Consider the following 16,741-nt stretch of genomic DNA (forward strand, 5'->3'; position numbering starts at 1 on the left):
AGGACATTGTTTACGTGCCCACGTGACCTTTCATACTGGCAGTTAACCACTGCAACAATTTTACAAATAAAATGAACCATAATAAACAACATACGATTTAACATTAGTCAAAATAAACAGCATACCAAAAACATTATTCAGAACAGATACCAATAACGTTAATCAGATTACATAACATTAATCAGAATAAACAGCATATGAATAACATTAATCAGAATAAACAGCATATGAATAACATTTATCAGAATACCGTATGAATAACAGTAATCAGAATAAACAGAATATGAATAACATTAATCGGAATAAACAACATATGAATAACATTAATCAGAATAAACAGCATATGAATAACATTTATCAGAATAAACAGCATATGAATAACATTAATCAGAATAAACAGAATATGAATAACATTAATCAGAATAAACAGCATATGAATAACATTTATCAAAATATCGTATGAATAACATTAATCAGAATAAACAGCATATGAATAACAATCAGAACAAACTGGATACAAATAACATTAATCAGAATAAACAGTATACGAAAAACATTAATCACTAGTAACATGTACACTCCTTTGTCCAAGAACTTACATGCATTATTGTCACTTCTCCAAAACCAAGGCCCGATTTCAATTCTTACATGGGTACTTCCTGTGAACTCATTTTTGCTGCAATACGGCTAAAAACGACATAAAACCATATATACTCACACCCTCAAGATCACAAATTGGTAAACATCTATATCAAGCATACATTTAATTCAGCCTGTTTGTTTATTATCCAGCCTATTATGATTCACCATTTGTACACCAAAATCTGAACAATCATACTCATTGACGTCATGATCGCGCCATGTGTTGCCAATGTCCATGTACGCCTCTATATTGTACGTTCGCTTCTGTCAGTTCTGAGGTTTTATGGCCCTGCTTTCTTCCCATATTTTGTGGTGGTCACTGATCACAGTGGAGTACTATTTTATTTGGTCTTTTAGTATCTGTACATTTGTTAAGATGACAGAGTACTGGTTGTCTGATTTCTTTTGTTTATCGCATCTTTGAACAGCATTTAAGTTGAATCAGGGCGTGGCAGCCCTGTGTGAGAGAAAAGTCCGAGGTGCAGATCTCAGACGTTTACTGCTTCGGTGAAACCACCAGCAGGGTATGGTGCTGACAAACCTAGCTACCCTTGCTTACTGAATGTCAGATGTTTCAACACGGTTTGTGTATATCTGGTCAGTGAGTGAGTGAATTGGGTTTAACGCCGCTTTTAACAGTATTCCAGTTATATCGCGGCGTGCCAGCTTAATGTGGGAGGAAAGCCCGAAGTGATGCAGGTCTCAGACGTTTACCACTTTGGTGAAACCCACGAGCACGGGTATGGTGCTGACAAATCTAGAAACATAATCGGGCGAACCGGGATTCGAACCCACAATCATAGTTTTCTGGCGTGCCTAAGGGACGCAACTCTGCACAGAGAATCGCGGCGCCTTAGACGACTGGGCCACCCGTGCCCCAAACTGGTCAGTAAAGTAGCCTAGCGGTTAAAGCGTATTACTAAAAGCGGCGTAAAACCATACTCACTCACTCAATGACACGATACAAGATAACCAATTAAAATTTGAGAACTTGGGAAATGCACACATATTGATTCACCTGTGCAGATTTCATGTCGAAAACAGTTAGATAATAAAGTATTTTCCGTATTGGTATTACCATTATATAAATTTATGCCAAATTAAGCTGATGTTTTCTGATAAAGCATGCAAGTCAAGATGGGAAATGAATAAAACCATTGGCAACCTGGATACCGAGACGCTTCCATGCGCAATGCCCCAAACAGACAGCGAGAATGATTCAACCAGAGCTTCACCAAGCGGAATCAGTCGCTCAAATATTGACCTGGGACTCATGCGTGTTGCAATTGTTTACAGGTCATCTGCTACATGATGTTTAATGCGAGACATGTGTTGCGTGTTATTAGTTGAAGCTCCTGCGCTTTAGCATGTGTGGATCCGCTCATAGTCACAAAAGATAATAATCGATCGTATAAAATCAATACTTTTAAGGTCACCTATAACATGTTGCTGAGTCAGGGAATTCCGTCTGGGAAGATGACGTGCACGCGTTGCCTCAGTCAGGGGGAGATAACTCTGTGACAACGAAGGAATGAGTGATAATGAATTGGTGATTTAGTTTTTACGGTGTTCTGAGTGAGTGAGTGAGTTGGGTTTAACGTCGCTTTTAACAGTATTCCAGTTATATCACGACGTGCCAGCTTAATGTGGGAGGAAAGCCCGAAGTGATGCAAGTCTCAGACGTTTACCACTTCGGTGAAACCCACGAGCACGGGTATGGTGCTGACAAACCTAGAAACATAATCGGGGCGAACTTGGATCCGAACCCACAATCATAGGTTTCTGGCGTGCCCAAGGGACGCAACTCGTCACAGCGAGTCGCAACGCCCTGGGGAACTGGGCCATCCCGTTATGGCGTCCTGACAAAACTGCCTGGGAAAAGAAAGTATACTCTTGAAAACTGGATTTCCTCAAAACATTACAAACGTTATCAAAACACTACCCGTGATACCCGTAGCAGTATACTTTCTTTTGCCCGGCAGTATATCTGGGGGGTCGGTATTCATATGCATTATCTCCTATACAACTCTCCTGAGACCGTGGAAATTATCTCACGTGAACCAACAACGTTAACCCTACACAGTCAGGAGTGAAACAACGAATCATATGAGAAAGTCATTTTGTAAAGAACGGGCCATCTTGAAGTAATCAGTCGTTGTGAAACCCAATTCTACTATTAATTCCATGCTAGTTACCCTAACTAGTGGGACAGAAGACAGTGCCGTACCCAGCCGGGGGAGGGGGGCAGTTACCTCCTCTGGATTTTTTTTAGAAATAAGTTGTATTTGAATCATGAAAATACAAGTTGGGGACAAGTGATACTTGTACAAATATTTGCACCCCCTGCCAAAACAGTTAACTACGGCCTTGGAAGAAGACCACGACTCATGTCACCCGGAACGATCAATACTGGCGTAAATTGAATCATGTGTTCTGCATACAATTACGTTGTGTCTCGCGAGTTTGTTGTCTTCCCATGCAATCACTGAATTTGTTAATATTTAGACGCAATTAAGAACCGATCAAAGGAATCTTCATATATTCCAAATCACCATAGAAATGATTCAGCAAATCAGTAAATCAATATTTGATTAGCTTTTGTTCATGCATATGACGTCGGGATATGATGATTTCGGAAATCGTTCCGAAGTTTCTCATAAAACTACGGAATAATGAGGCTTGTTCGTCACACCCTCATCAATTGTATATGAAGTGAAAGATTATTTTCCGCGAGCAAATAATAGGTGGAGTTTTCGATCTAACGTGTGTCATCCAATTAACATCTGTTGAATAAAATGCACGTTCGGCAAATGTCTTGCATAATCTTCCCAGCCCAGTGTTATTGGAAAAAGACATGAAAGATGAAGTAAGATGTTTGAAGACGTGGACAAATATTTGTTGAGAAGAAAACACTTTTTATTTAAATTTACATCTATATGTTTTCTAAACACAATAAGTAGTAACTACTGGCACCACTGGTTTACCTGACCCCGATGCAATTATTTACAGATTTTCGTTTGGACCCCCGACGTGACGGTTTCACACGGCTAAACGGGAAGCACCAGAAATTAGATTTACACTCAGCGTCCATTCCAAATGTAACTCCGCGGTTGGTGCCAATCATATGTTACTGTTACAGTACCATGCGCTTATTTCGATGTATTGACAATTTTTGGTAAATACTAAATGTCAATCTAACAAAAGGTATGCGAATTAGGTTGCCATCCGATAATTTGTCTCCTCCTTATAAAATGAGACCTTATTACGGTCAGAGGCTAAGTGACCACGACTTGTGACAAATGATACAAATTGCAAACCTCTTTCATTATTATGAGTGGATATTCAGATGGTTCCTTTTTAGCGAAGAGAAAACAATGCCTTTCAGGAATCTTAGACATCATTCTAATGGTATGTATGCTGCATGATGTTTCAATAATGTTACATGGTTTAAGTGGTAATCCGTGTACTCCAAATCCCGCTGCACAAAGTTATTGTTAAAAGAAAACAACTTATTGTTTGTTTACATATTTGGAGCAAAAATGTGTAACCTATGCTTGTCATGACAGAACATGACAGTAGCCATTAGTGAGTGAGTGAGTGAGTTAGTGAGTGAGTGGGATTGATTTTTAACAATATTATACCACGGTGTGTCAGGGTATTGGGAGAGGGAATCCCGAAGTGATGCATGATCTAGACGTTTACCACTTTGGTGAAACCCACGAGCATGGGTATGGTGCTGACAAACCTAGAAACGTATTCGGGGCGAACCAGGATTCGAACCCATAATCATAGGTTTCTGGTTTTGGAAGTAACTCGGCACAGCAAAAGTAACCATTAGTACTTGGATTGACTAAGAGTACTTGGATTGACCAAGAGTACTTGGATTGACTAAGAGTACTTGGATTGACTAAGAGTACTTGGGTTGACTACCATTGTCAAGCCCGTCTGTTGTATGGGTATCAATTATAGGTGCTATGTTCATGCTGCACTCGGATGGTCGGGTAGCCTAGCGGTTAAAGCGTTCGCTCCTCACGCCGAAGACCCGGATTCGATTCCAGACATGGGTACAACGTGTGAAGCCCATTTCTGGTGTCCCCCGCCGTGATGTTGCAGGAATATTGCTAAAAGCGGCGTAAAACCATACTCACTCACTCTTGCTGTACGTCCATATGTCATCATTGAAATTAAATTATCTTGTGCGAAGTGCCCACGCGTATGATCCTGTCCTCATTGATAATAACGGAAATCCACTTGCACCAACAGGGAATGATTGATTTGAATTTAACGCCGCTTTTAGCAGCATTTGGCATCGCGGGGAGTCAGGGGTTGTTGTTAGCGGCGTTGTTGAAAAGAGTGAGTGAGGGAGTTTTTTTACGCCGCTTTTAGCAGTATTCCAGCAATATCACGGCGGGGGACACCAGAAATGGGCTTCACTAATTGTACCAATGTCGGGAATCGAACCCGGGTCTTCGGCGTGACGAGCGAACGCTTTAACCACTAGGCTACCCGACCGCCCCCGTTGTTGAAAAGGAGTGGAGATAACAGTCATGCTGGACTTAAGATGCTATGGTAGGACCCGTAAAGAATCCAGGTTAGAATAGGCCCCAGACAACCTATTCTTGTAAAAGGCGATTAAATGGACAAGATGGTCAGGTTCGATATGTCTTATCTAACGCGCATTATTATACCACGAGGACCTGGGGCGTAGCTCATGATATCAATCACTTGTTTTTCTGGTCTATACTCAATAATTTACAAACCGGTGTCGTATTGCTAGAGTGAGTGAGTGGGTATGGTTTTACGCCGATTTTAGCAATATTCCAGCAATATCACGGCGGGGGACACCAGAAATGGGCTTCACACATTGTACCCATGTCGGGTATTGAACCCGGGTCTTCGGCGTGACGAGCGAACGTCGTATAGCTGGAATATAAGTTTGTGTTGTATGAAACAACAGGTAACAAGTAAAAGCACAAACAAAACAACATTTCAATCATATGAGCGTGTCAGCTTAATGTGGGATCCAAAGTGATGTAGAGTCTTAGATATTTACAACTTTGGTGAAACCCACGTGCAGACAATGCGAGGGTTGTTTAGGGCGTATCTAGGTTGAGTCACGGCGATCAGGGATTCGAACCCACGATCATCCGATTCCTGGCAGTTGATAGTGGTACGAGGTGAGGTGAAATGGGGTTTAACGTCGCGTCCAAGATTTTTGCACTTACATAGCGACGTGTGTGTGCGTGTGTGTGTGTGTGTGTGGCTGCTTGTACTAGTCCGGACTGATGCCGATTTATAGTGCTAGCACACTGAGATACCATGCCATTTAACATGGATACCCCACTCAGACACAGTATACTGACTCCGAGCCGACCAGTCCTTGTTTTAGCCCCTTACCGAGCGCCAGACAAGGAAACAACAAGTACCATCTTTTAACGTCTTTTGGTGTGACGCGGCTGGGGATCAAACCCAGGACCTTCCGCTCTCCGGGCGGACGCTCTTCCATTAGACCACGGAGGCGGTCGATAGTGGTACGATTCTGCCAGCGAATTGTAGTGCCTCAGACGATCGGGCACCATATTCACGAACAGATTAAAAAAAAAGATTAATGTCATGTACACCATATTGTTAAATATCGATGAATAGAAACGTATGCACACTTTAAAGCTGACCGATCTGACCTTCACCATACAAAACATGAGTAGCATTTGAATTGTGAGATTACTTCTGAAAATGTCCAAAATAGCGTCTCGTTGGCTTGACATTATAACTGGCCTTTACAAAACGCAAATATTGATTTTATATCAGATACCGATAGATAATATATTTACCCAGAAGCCTGGTGCCGTTCTCTCAGTGACATGGTTCGCAAAAAATCGTGGTCTAACTGCCGGTTAAATGCCATGTCGTTATATGGTCAATTAGTCATAATCATATTTCTCATTAACTGACTTAATGTTACAAAATATGCTTTCCTCTGGCAAAACGTGACAAATTAACCGTGGATTTCCCTTTATGGCCAATACCAGTGTTAACTCCGATATATGTTGTTTCTAATTATTCGTCTAACAATAACTGAGAAATTCATTGAGATGATAAAACTATTAAATTTAATGTACACTAAACTACGGTTATACTGACTGACTGACAGAGTATGGTTTCACGCCGATTTTAGCAATATTCCAGCAATATCACGGCGGGGGACACCAGAAATGGGCTTCAAACATTGTACCAATGTCGGGAATCGAACCCGGGTATTCGGTGTGACGAGCGAACGCTTTAACCACTAAGCTACCCGACCGCCCCTCGGTTATAACGAACTCAAAGGGACCACATATTTTAGTTCGTTATAACCGTAGTTCGTTTAAGCATATATACAGCATATATACAGCAAATGGCCGGGACAAAAAAACAGTTCGTTATATCCGCCAGTTCGTTATAAGCGTGTTCGTTATAAACGTAGTTTACTGTATTTATAAATTCTGTAACATGTTTCCATGGTATTTTACACCAGATTAACGAAAAGAAAAAGAAAACGGTCTCGGGAGAGGGCTGCAGACATGCATGGTTCTGGTCGTTACAGACAGTTCTATATCTGGTTCTTTGCCTCCTGGAGATGTCTGCCCATCTATGTTCATGTCATTTGCATATCTGGTTATGTCATTCAGGCCACGTGTGCCATTGGCGAATCTGGATGCGTTTAAGCGATGCGTTTCGGAATCCTGTGCACACTATTATTATATGTGGGTTGGTACGTTCAGTGCTAAGGTGGGAATGATGGGTATGTATTCTGATCGATGTACTTTATGAATGTCTTTGTTCCTTATCCAACACAATAATTGGATACGGTTCGCCGAAACGCAACCAAGGTCTCATACATTTGTCAACGTCAGGTCCTTCTATTCTAAGCAACGGAGACTCCTGTTAGGATAAGGCCGCCAGCACCCAATGCTTGTCGTTAAAGGCGACTAACGGGATCGGGTGGATAGGCTTGGTGATTGCGAAGATCGATGCTCATGATGTCACCGGATTTCTGGTCTATACTCGATTATTTACAGATCAGTGATATAGCGCTGGAATATTGCTGACTGCGGCGTTAAACAACACGTAAATAGTTATGGTAGTAGTTGTTGTTGTAGTTTTTATTGTTTGTTGTACAACGCAACAGTCAGCAATATTCTAGCTATATGACGGCGGTCTGTAGAAGATCGAGTCTGGACCAGACACTCCAGTGATTCAGATCATAGACATCGATCTACGCTATTTGGATACGATGACGTGCATCAACCAAGTCAGCGAGCCTGACCATCCGATCACGTTAGTCGCCTCTTACGACAAGCATAAGCGCATGGGTTGATGAAGACCTATTTCAACCCGGATTTAAACGGGTAATTTGTTGTAGTACTAGTAGTAATTATTATCATTATATGTTAATTGTAGTTAAATTATACCTGACATATCCTATGAACCCTATCAAAAGTTGAATATAAAAAGTAAATATAATACCAAGGCTCAGTTTAGATATCCGTTACCAGTGACTATTAAAGCTCGGCAGATGCCACATTGAATATATCAATACATTTCACGGGTAATAAACTTCGAAGAAGAACGTCATGACGTCTCCTTGCTCGTCACTGGTATATGTCAATCTAGTTATTCTATCTTTATAACTACTTTTATACGACATGCGTGTGTGTGCAGATTGAGTCCTGCCTTGACATAAACAGTCAGGTTCAAAGTGGCTTAGATGTCGAACTCGTGCCAAAAATTGATTCTTGAACAATATATAGCGCCTACAATCAGTCGTTTTGTATATTCAAGAGGCATTGTTGTACGAGTAAGACTGTGAAAGGACGTTCAGCTGGATCGATGAAATTCATTTATCTGGCACTGAGGGCCGAGGGTGAGGATGAGGCACCGGATGTCAAGAGTCACGTGATAGAGGATGAGGAATGATACTAGAAACGTTGTCCGCATCTTACACAAACTGGTCATTTAGAGGATGATGATGCTCGCCTCGGACGTGTTTGGAGGAGCACTGATATGCGGCCTAAGGCAACAAACAAACATTTACTTTATTCTGCAAATTGTGTGAGTGGCGGGTGCTGCCGATAAAGCAGGACATAAGTGGCGGGTGCTGCCGATAGAGCAGGACATAAGTGGCGGGTGCTGCCGATAAAGCAGGACATAAGTGGCGGGTGCTGCCGATAGAGCAGGACATAAGTGGCGGGTGCTGCCGATAAAGCAGGACATAAGTGGCGGGTGCTGCCGATAGAGGAGGGCATGAGTGGCGGGTGATGCCGATAGAGCAGGACATAAGTGGCGGGTGCTGCCGATAGAGCAGGACATGCTTACCCCTTTCGCAAACAACTGTGTCATCACTGATTTCAGGGATCCGTTGATACAATTTGTCTCACTCTTCGTCCAATGGAATCTGTGACAGATATTCAAGACTGGTTATTTTCTGGTGCTGACGTTGTACATTTTCTCGTTTCGTTACGGAATTTTCGGACCATAATATAGATCACATCTTGTCATGCATGTACAGGTAAGATAATAGGATTATCCAGCTTCACTGCACTAATTAATATTCGCCTTATCCCAGTTTACACTGCTGCGCTGCATGCTTTGACTGATTAGGATGCGTATTTACAGTTGATGTAATGATCAATGATTCTGGTTGATGAAAATTATTAAAGACAAAGAACGTTTATGTTATTTTGATCATTTTGTGAATGATACTGATATGTTTTGTTCGGTAATCAGCCTAAATACATATTTCCAAACGATAAATTAACATAATGCAGTGATACATTATAAATAAATGCACCGTGTGGCTATCAATGTTTGCGTGATTAATCAGCGGTTGCAGACAGTTTGGGTACATCGTTGCACTTTAATGACTCACAAGCGTTCATGCCATTCCCTCACGAAGCATGTGCTCTGATTGATGTCTTTATATACAAGAACATTCACTTTAATCCGCTGATCATGAGGAAATCGCTACATTTTACCACAGTTGTATTTGACCAATTATAAACCTTAAAAATCGAATTGCGAGAGTTTGGAACGAGTCGCGGTCGGTACCTTTAAATTAGTATCGATTTTCAACATAAACACCTGTTTTAGACGCGCTTCCAGTAATTATACAGGAGTTCTCCATTGCGTTGATTGATAAAGCCGGCAAAAGTAACATATACTCACAGAAAGAAATAAGGGAACAGATATGACCGCAAGCATTTGTTTCGATAAGTAACATACCAGATTCATTGTGAATCGTATAGTGCTTTGGGGCAAGGGTGGCTAGTGATTCAAGACGCTGCACTTCGATGTGCAGAGTTGCGTCCCTTACTCGTGCCAGGATCGTTATATCGAATTCTAGATTCTCTCTGATAATGACCCTTGGTATGTCACGCAACGAGTGTTATCGCGTTTAACTATGCCGAGAAACGTCTTCGGCCTGTGTGACTTTGGGCCTGTATCCCATATAAAGTTGACATACTGTTCAAATGGACTAAAAACACAGGCAAAAAAACATATGATCATACATTCGACCTGATTATGTTTCAAAATGCATCAGCCCCATACCCATCTCGTAGGTTTTACCAAAGTGATAAACATTTAAGACGTTTATCACTTTGGACTTGCCTTTAACAGTAAGCTGACTCGCTGTGATATAACTGGAATACTGGAATACTCACTCACCGTAACAAAGCATTCCACGATCGGAACTTACTGCTAAGGTGAGGTGAGGTGAGGTGAAATGGGGTTAAACGTCGCGTCCAAGATTATTGCGCTTATATAGAGACGTGCATGCACGTGTGTGCAGTGTGTGTGTGGCTGCTTGTACTAGTCCGGACTGATGCCGATTAAAAGTGACAGCCCACTGAGATACCATGCCGCAGTTTAACATGAATACCCCACTCAGACACAGTATACTGACTCCGAGCCGACCAGTCCCAGTTATAGCCTCTTAATACCGAGCGCCAGGCAGGGTAACAACAAGTACCATCTTTTGACGTCTTTTATATGACGCGGCTGGGAATCGAACCACGTAGGCGGTCGGTTAATTGTGAAGAAACAACACCATGAACCCAGTCAATGGTCAGCAATGTCGGTCAGCGATGGGAGGACGTAACCTTATTCAAGATCTCCTGGGATTACCATGGCATTAGGTGAACTTCCGCCAGTGTGGTTATTTAGGCTGTGGTGGTATTTGTAGATCAGCCCTGCATCATCCGCGCAACTTATGATGACCTGTGTCAATGAAAGGAAACCTGGCGCATAACACCACATCTGCAACACGCATTCTGGACCGCTACGTTCATGTATCAGCCTCCGTCATTCAACGACTGTGGTAGGTATTCCTGGTAATTGGAGCGGTGTCTGGGGCTGTAGACTTTGCCACCTGATAACCATGTGGCTGTGGAGAGTATGGCGTGAGGAGGGATTGATGAGGAGATACATCACTGTAGTAGTATGTGGGTAGGATTTTACTCAACAATATATCTCTCACCTTAGACGCGTTCTCTCTTGAATCAGACGGGGGAGTGTCCCTTGCCCTACCCATCTTACATAATGTTCTCATAATCATGGGGGAAGGGGGCCTATCCGTCTTACATATTCTCATCATGATGGGGCTGTGGAGCAGCCATTATACATGGTTACCTCATCATGGAGGTGGTGGGGGAGGGGCGGGGGAGGGGGGGGGGGGGGGGGGGGGGGGGGGTTGAGTACCCCTATTGTATGTTTTCGTGATCTTGATTGAGTGAGTATGGTTTTACGCCGTTTTTAGCAATATTCCAGCAATATCACGGCGGGGGACACCAGAAAGGAGTTTCACACATTGTACCCATGTGGGGAGTCGTACCCGGGTCTTCGGCGTTACGAGCGAACGTTTTAACCACTAGGCTACCCCACCGCCCATCGTGAGCATGATGATGGTTGAGTAGCCTTGTGGTTAAGGCGTTCGCTTGTCATGTTGAAGATCCGGTTCGATTCCATACGTATTGGTCAATAGCCGTTAATGACGTAGGTTATAAACTTTTACCACTATTGGTGCGGACAGACCAAGCTTCACAACATGTAGGAATTCATAAATCGAACTATCGATAAGCGGATCCAAAGGGACGAAACTCCACAAAGCGAATTACAACTCCCTTGACCATTTAGCTGGCCTGGCTAGCTGTTCTATCAGACACACGGGTTGAAATACAATATGTATGGTATGTAATCATGAATCATTGTACATTTCGACTGACACAGATTACACAGAGGTGAAGTTAACAGTTGACGCACACGCAAGCCTTTGATTGAAAGATAATAATTCGAAAATATACAAATGAACATGCCTGTCAACAATCGTGATTGTAACAATATTTTCAGGATTTTTTTATCTATTGGACTTTCATTTTCTTTAAAGTAAAAGTTGTCCTGTTTGTTTTTTCATTGATTCAATATGATGACACATGTACGTGTACTGGAGGTCTTGCTGTATAAGGGGGCACGGGGGGCCCACTACTCTAAGGTGCCGCAATTCGCTTCGCAGAGTTGAGTCCCTTGAGCGCACAAGAAACCTGTGGTCGTTGGTTCGAATCCCGTTCGCCCCGATTATGTTTCTAGGTTTGTCAGCACCATACCCGTGCTCGTGGGTTTCACCAATGCGGTAAACGTCTGAGACCTGCATCACTTCGTGCTTTCCTCCCACATTAAGCTGACACGCCGTGATATAACTGGAATAGTGTTCAAAGCGGCGTTAAACCCAACTCACTCACTCACTCACTCACCCTTACTGTATAAAAGATTGCGACGTGTAATGCTATTAGTATTAGTTATTCATGAATTAACAGAGACAGTACAATAGCGTCTGACATTTGATTTGGTACAAGATGCCATCCCTTGTTTCGAAACAATATAGTTATCCAATATTGATATCTATGTTGTCTCGTTGTAAGTAATTTATTACGCTAAATGTACTCGGGATCCTGGAACAACATCACTTAGAGTAACGTCCATCCTGGGAGCGACAGGGAAAGTGGAGATATGAATAATTTACTGCTGTCTCTCACTGCTAGACAAATAGTCGTGGCATGCCATTTTCGGCGTGTCATATGACATTTTGAGACAGACAATTCCATGTTATAATAACGCATCGCAGTGCAGAGTGAGATGGAGGGTAGTGGCTGTATACAATGTTTATCATAGTTTTGTCCTGGAATAGCTGAAACGGAGGTTTATATTTCAAAATGTTCGCACATCGTGTGATCAAGCTGGAAACGAAGGTGGAAGGTATTTGTAAACGTTGTTATAATGTTGTTGTAATGTTGTTCTAGCCATGTTCAACTGTTGTATCTTTCCGTCTTGTCGGTATGATTCTGCTATTGACATGAAGCATAGTGCTATATCTTCATGCTGTATCAATGGCGCTGAACAATGTGTAACATGATACAGTAGAAATGTCACTACTCCGTCAAATTATGAGCGTTTAGAGCCTAATTAGTATACTACACATGGTTTGCATAATGTTATAACTGTAAATATGTTTAGCATAGTCTTAAAAGTGTAAACATGTTTAGCATAGTGTTAAACCCGTAAACATGTTTAGCATAGTGTTACAACTGTCAACATGTTTAGAATAATGTTAAACCCGTAAACATGTTTAGCATAGTGTTACAACTGTAAACATGTTTAGCATAATGTTACAACTGTACACATGTTAAGCATAATGTTAAAACTGTAAACATGTTTAGCATAGTGTTACAACTGTCAACATGTTTAGAATAATGTTAAACCCGTAAACATGTTAAGCATAGTGTTACAACTGTAAACATGTTTAGCATAGTGTTACAACTGTACACATGTTAAGCATAGTGTTACAACTGTAAACATGTTTAGCATAGTGTTACAACTGTCAACATGTTAAGCATAATGTTAAAACTGTAAACATGTTTAGCATAATGTTAAAACTGTCAACATGTTAAGCATAATGTTAAAACTGTAAACATGTTTAGCATAGTGTTACAACTGTACACATGTTAAGCATAATGTTACAACTGTACACATGTTAAGCATAGTGTTACAACTGTAAACATGTTTAGCATAGTGTTACAACTGTAAACATGTTTAGCATAATGTTAAAACTGTCAACATGTTAAGCATAATGTTAAAACTGTAAACATGTTTAGCATAGTGTTACAACTGTACACATGTTAAGCATAGTGTTACAACTGTCAACATGTTAAGCATAGTGTTACAACTGTCAACATGTTAAGCATAGTGTTACAACTGTAAACATGTTAAGCATAGTGTTACAACTGTAAACATGTTTAGCATAATGTTAAAACTGTCAACATGTTAAGCATAATGTTAAAACTGTAAACATGTTTAGCATAGTGTTACAACTGTACACATGTTAAGCATAGTGTTACAACTGTCAACATGTTAAGCATAGTGTTACAACTGTCAACATGTTAAGCATAGTGTTACAACTGTAAACATGTTTAGCATAGTGTTACAACTGTAAACATGTTTAGCATAATGTTAAAACTGTCAACATGTTAAGCATAATGTTAAAACTGTAAACATGTTTAGCATAGTGTTACAACTGTACACATGTTAAGCATAATGTTACAACTGTACACATGTTAAGCATAGTGTTACAACTGTAAACATGTTTAGCATAGTGTTACAACTGTAAACATGTTTAGCATAATGTTAAAACTGTCAACATGTTAAGCATAATGTTAAAACTGTAAACATGTTTAGCATAGTGTTACAACTGTACACATGTTAAGCATAGTGTTACAACTGTCAACATGTTAAGCATAGTGTTACAACTGTCAACATGTTAAGCATAGTGTTACAACTGTAAACATGTTAAGCATAGTGTTACAACTGTAAACATGTTTAGCATAATGTTAAAACTGTCAACATGTTAAGCATAATGTTAAAACTGTAAACATGTTTAGCATAGTGTTACAACTGTACACATGTTAAGCATAGTGTTACAACTGTCAACATGTTAAGCATAGTGTTACAACTGTCAACATGTTAAGCATAGTGTTACAACTGTAAACATGTTTAGCATAGTGTTACAACTGTACACATGTTAAGCATAGTGTTAAAACTGTAAACATGTTAAGCATAGTGTTACAACTGTCAACATGTTAAGCATAGTGTTACAACTGTCAACATGTTAAGCATAATGTTAAAACTGTCAACATGTTTAGCATAATGTTAAAACTGTAAACATGTTTAGCATAATGTTAAAACTGTCAACATGTTAAGCATAGTGTTACAACTGTCAACATGTTAAGCATAGTGTTACAACTGTCAACATGTTAAGCATAGTGTTACAACTGTCAACATGTTTAGCATAGTGTTACAACTGTCAACATGTTAAGCATAGTGTTACAACTGTCAACATGTTTAGCATAGTGTTACAACTGTCAACATGTTAAGCATAATGTTAAAACTGTCAACATGTTTAGCATAATGTTAAAACTGTAAACATGTTTAGCATAGTGTTACAACTGTCAACATGTTAAGCATAGTGTTACAACTGTAAACATGTTTAGCATAGTGTTACAACTGTACACATGTTAAGCATAGTGTTACAACTGTAAACATGTTTAGCATAGTGTTACAACTGTCAACATGTTAAGCATAATGTTAAAACTGTCAACATGTTTAGCATAGTGTTACAACTGTAAACATGTTTAGCATAGTGTTACAACTGTCAACATGTTTAGCATAGTGTTACAACTGTAAACATGTTTAGCATAGTGTTAAAACTGTAAACATGTTTAGCATAGTGTTACAACTGTAAACATGTTAAGCATAGTGTTACAACTGTACACATGTTAAGCATAGTGTTACAACTGTCAACATGTTAAGCATAGTGTTACAACTGTACACATGTTTAGCATAGTGTTACAACTGTCAACATGTTAAGCATAGTGTTACAACTGTCAACATGTTAAGCATAGTGTTACAACTGTAAACATGTTTAGCATAGTGTTACAACTGTACACATGTTAAGCATAATGTTAAAACTGTAAACATGTTAAGCATAATGTTACAACTGGAAACATGTTTAGCATAGTGTTACAACTGTACACATGTTAAGCATAATGTTACAACTGTACACATGTTAAGCATAGTGTTACAACTGTAAACATGTTTAGCATAGTGTTACAACTGTACACATGTTAAGCATAATGTTACAACTGTACACATGTTAAGCATAGTGTTACAACTGTCAACATGTTTAGCATAGTGTTACAACTGTCAACATGTTAAGCATAGTGTTACAACTGTCAACATGTTAAGCATAATGTTACAACTGTACACATGTTAAGCATAGTGTTACAACTGTACACATGTTAAGCATAGTGTTACAACTGTAAACATGTTTAGCATAGTGTTACAACTGTAAACATGTTTAGCATAGTGTTACAACTGTAAACATGTTTAGCATAATGTTACAACTGTACACATGTTAAGCATAGTGTTACAACTGTACACATGTTAAGCATAGTGTTACAACTGTAAACATGTTTAGCATAGTGTTACAACTGTAAACATGTTTAGCATAATGTTACAACTGTACACATGTTAAGCATAGCGTTACAACTGTAAACATGTTTAGCATAGTGTTACAACTGTCAACATGTTAAGCATAGTGTTACAACTGTCAACATATTAAGCATAGTGTTACAACTGTAAACATGTTTAGCATAATGTTACAACTGTACACATGTTAAGCATAGCGTTACAACTGTAAACATGTTTAGCATAGTGTTACAACTGTCAACATGTTAAGCATAGTGTTACAACTGTCAACATGTTAAGCATAGTGTTACAACTGTAAACATGTTTAGCATAGTGTTACAACTGTCAACATGTTAAGCATAGTGTTACAACTGTCAACATGTTTAGCATAGTGTTACAACTGTACACATGTTAAGCATAGTGTTAAACCCGTAAACATGTTTAGCATAATGTTAAAACTGTAAACATGTTTAGCACAATGTTCAAACCGCCAACATGTTTAGCATAATGTTAAAACAGTCAACATGTTTAGTATAATTTTAAAACC

General features: G+C 39.9%; 1 protein-coding gene across 4 annotated transcripts in view; it reads left to right on the plus strand.

Annotated features, from left to right (window-relative positions):
• Positions 1-16,741, plus strand: part of LOC124113903 (TWiK family of potassium channels protein 18-like) — an 87,809-nt gene that overhangs the window by 24,072 nt on the left and 46,996 nt on the right. Inside the window, exon 1 of one of the 4 annotated variants that reach the window (XM_046474387.2) lies at positions 8,600-9,190. The exons of 2 other annotated variants lie outside the window; for them this stretch is intronic. Coding sequence is in view for 1 of the 2 variants with exons in the window: in XM_046474382.2 (XP_046330338.1) it covers positions 12,888-12,930 (43 nt within the window). In the remaining variant the exon portion in view is untranslated. Of the gene's footprint in view, positions 1-8,599; positions 9,191-12,783; positions 12,931-16,741 lie in introns of those variants that run through there. One more of the 4 variants, XM_046474382.2, reaches the window with a different exon arrangement.

Source organism: Haliotis rufescens, unplaced genomic scaffold, assembly GCF_023055435.1.
Source record: "Haliotis rufescens isolate VD_foot unplaced genomic scaffold, xgHalRufe1.0.p SCAF_12, whole genome shotgun sequence".
NCBI classification, from domain to species: Eukaryota; Metazoa; Mollusca; class Gastropoda; order Lepetellida; family Haliotidae; genus Haliotis; species Haliotis rufescens.